This window comes from Arachis duranensis, chromosome 8, assembly GCF_000817695.3.
Source record: "Arachis duranensis cultivar V14167 chromosome 8, aradu.V14167.gnm2.J7QH, whole genome shotgun sequence".
NCBI lineage: Eukaryota > Viridiplantae > Streptophyta > Magnoliopsida > Fabales > Fabaceae > Arachis > Arachis duranensis.
Window position 1 is genome coordinate 24,682,134 of NC_029779.3, and position 5,450 is coordinate 24,687,583.

The 5,450-nt window shown below is 39.1% G+C and overlaps 2 protein-coding genes across 2 annotated transcripts in view; one reads left to right on the top strand and one right to left on the bottom strand.

Annotated features, from left to right (window-relative positions):
* Positions 1 to 3,197, top strand: LOC107461494 (ETHYLENE INSENSITIVE 3-like 3 protein). Its single transcript, XM_016080007.3, is given in 4 exon segments — positions 1 to 371; positions 982 to 1,853; positions 1,856 to 2,706; positions 2,795 to 3,197. Coding segments are annotated over 3 exon segments (1,728 nt in total). The 5' UTR covers positions 1 to 336; the 3' UTR covers positions 2,677 to 2,706; positions 2,795 to 3,197.
* Positions 3,198 to 3,850: 653 nt separating this feature from the next.
* LOC107461446 (pre-mRNA-splicing factor ATP-dependent RNA helicase DEAH7) overlaps positions 3,851 to 5,450 on the bottom strand; it is a gene marked incomplete in the record, with an annotated part of 7,622 nt that continues 6,022 nt past the window's right edge. The window contains 1 exon segment of the mRNA XM_052253169.1: positions 3,851 to 5,450. Coding sequence (XP_052109129.1) covers positions 4,133 to 5,450 — 1,318 coding nt within the window.

A 5,450-nucleotide genomic window follows, 5' to 3' on the forward strand; every position in this document is an offset into this window, starting at 1 on the left:
TGTCATCTCTCTCCTCTGTGTCTGTGTCTTTGTTTCTGTCTCTCTCATCATTTCCTCTCTCTCTCTCTCTCTCTCTCTCCGCAGAATCGTAGCTTAGCATAGCATTCAATTTTGGGCAACTTTGGGTAGCGAAAGCAAAACCCTTTTCTTGGGTTCTTATTGTTTTTGCTGAATTCGCTATCTCTCCATCATAATCAATAATCATAATCAAAAAGCAAAAGGAACCTAGATAAAAATCGTTTTTTTTTTTTCTGGGTATTTACTTTCTCCCTCTCCTTTTGGGTGATTGCAACCAGCAGATAATATCGCCAACCTCGTGCCTCTAAGTATTTGTAGATGGGAGAAATCGAAGAAATTGCAATTGATGTTTGGTATGTCTTCAAATTCCTTTTTTGTTTAATTGCCACCCACAACTTCAATTTTTCATGCGTGCTTATATTTTTTTTTGTGGGGTTTTTTAGTACTATAATATTTGGTGAATCATATATTTGCTCTGTGAATCACTATTAGCTTTAACTGTGTTGGTGTTGTTGGGATTCATCCTATAGATATGTCCAATAGTTGCTGAACTATAAATTCCATATTGAATATCAGTTAGTTTTCTTGAATTTCAGTGAGGAATATATCTCATCAGAATAGAGTGTTCGTTGGAGAGTTTATAGATTGAAAACAATGTCTGCTTCAGTGTATTACTTTTGGGGAAATGTTACAGAATAGAGAAGGGAATGAAATTTTGACTGTTAATTAGTTATACTTATTCCGGAACTAATAAGCTAGATTTTATTTGCTATGTATGCAATGTTAATTTGGCACATGCGATGTCGATTCGTGGTTTTGGAGGGACCAAGTTAATAGAATCCTTTTAAAAGAAACCTAACTGAGCGATTTTGTTTTGTTTTGTTTTTCCTTTGGTGATTTTTTTTTTCTTCCCCAATTTATTGAATAGAGCATCTTCTGATATTATGACATGTTGAACTACAGCTCAGATATAGATGTTGATGATATTAGATGCCATAATATAGCGGAGAAAGATGTCAGTGATGAAGAGATTGAAGCAGAAGAATTGGAGAGGAGGATGTGGAAGGATCGAATTAAACTCAAAAGACTCAAGGAAAAACAAAAGATTGCAGCACAGCAAGCCGCAGAGAAGCAAAAGCCGAGGCATACCACTGATCAAGCTCGGAGGAAGAAGATGTCCAGAGCACAAGATGGTATTCTTAAGTATATGCTGAAGCTTATGGAAGTCTGTAAAGCTCGTGGATTTGTGTATGGAATCATTCCTGAAAAGGGAAAACCGGTGAGTGGTTCCTCCGATAACATTAGAGCTTGGTGGAAAGAGAAGGTAAAGTTCGATAAGAATGGCCCTGCTGCCATAACAAAGTATGAAGCAGAGTGTCTTGCTATGAGTGAGGCAGATAACAATCGAAATGGGAACTCTCAGAGCACTCTCCAAGACCTGCAAGATGCAACACTTGGGTCACTCTTATCTTCTTTGATGCAACATTGTGATCCTCCTCAGAGGAAGTATCCATTGGAAAAGGGTATTCCCCCACCTTGGTGGCCAACCGGGAATGAAGATTGGTGGATCCAATCAAATTTACCCCATAATCAGAGTCCTCCTTATAAGAAGCCGCATGATTTGAAAAAGATGTGGAAAGTGGGAGTGCTAACTTCTGTTATAAAGCACATGTCACCTGATATTGCAAAAATAAGGAGGCATGTTCGCCAGTCAAAATGCTTGCAGGATAAGATGACAGCAAAGGAAAGTGCAATTTGGTTAGGGGTATTAAGTCGAGAAGAAGCTCTTATTAGGCAGTATAGTACTGATAATGGTACGTCTGGAATTACAGAAGTGATAGCAATTATGATGTTGATGGCGTTGATGATGGTGCTGGTTCTGTTTCTTCTAAAGAAGATAGGAGAAATCAAGTTACAGATGCTGAACCATCAGATAACTCGCGAAGGAATTCTATTCAAGAGAAAGATCAAGCTGAGAAACAACCCAGGAGAAAAAGACCTCGATTGAGGTCAAATACCACTAACAAATTACCACCACAACCTCATAATGAAACTTTACAAGTTGAGCCAGTAAGCACTTTGCCCAGTGAGAACCAGACAGAAGCTCAGGTGGTTGGGCAGATTCATGGAAATGAACGTGGTAATGATACAGATACTTCTATGAGACTAGTGGATAGAGGACCTGAGGTGCCAGCTCAACTACCAGCAACTGGGTTTGATCATTTCTCTTATCTTCATTCGAACAACTTAGTTCCCTCGGAAAGCATGTATATGAGTGGGAGGCAATTGCACTATCCTGAGGTGCAAAACCCCGACATGCATCAAGGAACTAATTACAATATTTATAATCCAGTGGCAGGGTATGACCCTAGTCATGATGGACAGCAGTTGCAGCCCGGAAATGATGAACCAATGCAGCCAGATAATGCAGTCTCTATGCAACCAGAACATAATATGAAAGGAGATGAAATTACTGGAGATTTGCAATATTTTGGTAAAGATGCATTCCAAAATGAGCTTGACAGACCTATAGATCATTCTTTCTTTGGATCGCCAATCAGTAGCATGTCGTTAGATTTTGGAGGATTCAACAGTCCACCATTCCATTTGGATGATTTCTTGGGTGATGATGAAATGATCCAGTACTTTGGAGCATAGATTAATGGAACTAGTGACTCGGCAATGATTGTAAGTGCTATTCCTCTCTTAAATTATGCTTTCTCGGTTATCCTATGTATCTTGACTTCTGTACTGCGGCTGTTTCATCGTTTTCCAGGTATTACTCAAATCCGAAAACTTGTTACCCAGCTGCGTGAGGGTTCGCAGATTGTTGGTGGTAGTATTTATGAAGTTGGAAGTTGAGGAATACAATCTTAACAATTGACAACTCATCAATTCATATACAGGGAGAATCATAACATAATTTTGTTCTCTTGATTGCCCCATTTTCCACAACAATAAATATATTTTGGGGTTTTGTGTATAAATGTGACAATTGTTGGAATAGCTAAAGTATCACGGATATTTAGGTGAATTTCTTTGGAAAAGGGTTGCCTCAAGTTTAATTCATGATCAATGTCTTCATGCTCCCTCCTGTGCTCTTTGTAGGTTGGGAAGATGTGCAACTGTGTATATTTCAGAGGCTGATTGATGCATGAGAAATTAGAACCGTTGTTGTATTCTTACTTTCTTATATCAATTTGGATATTTTAAGTAGAACCATGGATGTTACTCCCATATCATGTCTTGATTTTGAAAGGCAAAGGCTCCGTTTCTGTGAAGCTTGTTTGCAGGCAAAGTGCTTCAATGGAAATGTTCACCACTTATTCAAATGTTTCTACAAAAATTCAGATAAAATCTACAAATTATTTATTAAATAGAAAAATCATTTACTGTTTATGAAAAGAATAGCATTTTATTTTATTATTTTTATGATATTTTTAAAGCTTTTCAAGATATCTTTATCATTTTAATCTTATAAAAATAATTTTGAGGAGTTTACCTTTTGTTCAAATATGAAACAAGTTGTACATAACAATAGAAGTCCCTGTTACTAGATTCATTCAAGGTGGAAGCAGTTACATACGTAGTATTATTGATGTTTATGTTTGATCAGGTTACTTCCTCTTCTCTGTCTGACATCATCATTAAATTCGATAAAGTCGGCTTTCCGATGGTAGCAACTTGTTTCGCCTCATCCACTTGCACACGAACAGTCTAAACTCTAAACCATAATAAAATTATGATGCCACATGGTAGTTTGGTCACCAACCCACTTTGAAATGTCCTCTCCGACAAAGATAGCATTTAAATAAATTAAAAGGAAATGAAAGAAACAATGTCCAATTGATATTTGAATCTTCCATGAAAGTAATTTTGAGGCCTATTATATTGACATACTGTTTCACCTAGTAGATGTCACTATCAAAGTAAGATTGCAAAGCAAAATCAAATGTGAAGTGCTTCACCTAGAATTCGTATTGCTCTAAGAGACCGCAATAATGAATTGAAAATTCATGCTTTCTCTTACTTCTTGTTACAATTGGCACAAGACTTCTTTTTCTACCTCTGGTGAGTCTGTAACTAAATACTTCACTTGAAAATACAACTTTATTTACAAACCAAGTTTCTTTGGCCTCAAATATGTGGAAGAGCCCTTTTTCAAACCTGGCATGGAGACTTGCTGTTGCTGCTTAGCCAACTTTTCTTTCTCCTCCTGCTTCTGTTTTCTCTCAATCTCTGCTTGCATCTTCTTCAAATTCTCCATCTCCTCCTCCATGGCCGTCTTCTCTTGTTTCTGTTTCTTCTTATGCTCCAGCAATGATGTATCAGACTCCTTAACAGAGAAAAACATGGGTCCAAGCTCAGCCAACCACTGGGGCTCCACGGCTGTAGCACATTGCATATACTCCTTCGTGGTTAGGATTAACTCATGATAAACCACATACTCCGGAGTTGCACCCATGCCATAGAGTGCGCTACTGGGGTGTAGATGACATGGCATCCCAGTCCGGCAGTTGACATACTCTCCAACACCCTTTAATCTTGCTGCATTGTGGAAGTATGCTGAGCAAATTGCTTTTCTGACTATGTCTGTATCAGGCCAACAGGTGGTTAGAGAGATCTTCAGTGTCTTGAGAATATCAAGCAGCTGGGATCTCACCTCTCTGGCTTTTCTTAGACCTTTAACATGCAAAAAATGATCATTACACCAGTCACCTCTGTAATCATGCTGTTTCCATTGCTGATAGACATTGTACAGGGTTAAGTGATCAGATTCTGGCACAAAAAATCTTTCGCGTGCAGCATCACTCTCCTCTGCTCGGTCCTTGGGTCTAAAGAAAACTGACGGTACTGAAAGCATGGAAACAATTGTCAGAACCTCCTCAAGGCACCCTAGCTGTTCACCCATCAAAAGCATCTTGGCAAGTGGAGGGTCCAGTGGAAACTCAACCATTTTCCAGCCAAGATCTGTTAAGGCACCCACATTGTTAAGGGCACCCAATACCCACAACTGGTACATAGAATTGAGAATATTATCTTGCGGAGGTGGGTCCATGAAATCAAAATCAAGTAAATTATCAACTTTAAGAGATTTCAGCAACAAGACCACATTGCCGAGGTTGGTCCTTTGAATCTCGGGGACAGGACTGGGCAACATTTCATTTAGGTAAGCACTCTCTGTGTACAGTCGATAACATGTACCAGGCCCAGTTCTACCAGCTCGACCAGCACGCTGATCAGCAGCAGCACGGCTGACGGGGAAGACTTGAAGAGCATCCATACCCATCCTTGGGTTATACACCTTCATTTTACCATAACCTGTGTCTATGACATAGAAGATACCGTCTACAGTCAATGATGTCTCAGCGATGTTAGTGGCAACGATGCATTTTCGGGCTCCATCTTCAGCTCTCTGGAATATCTTAGCC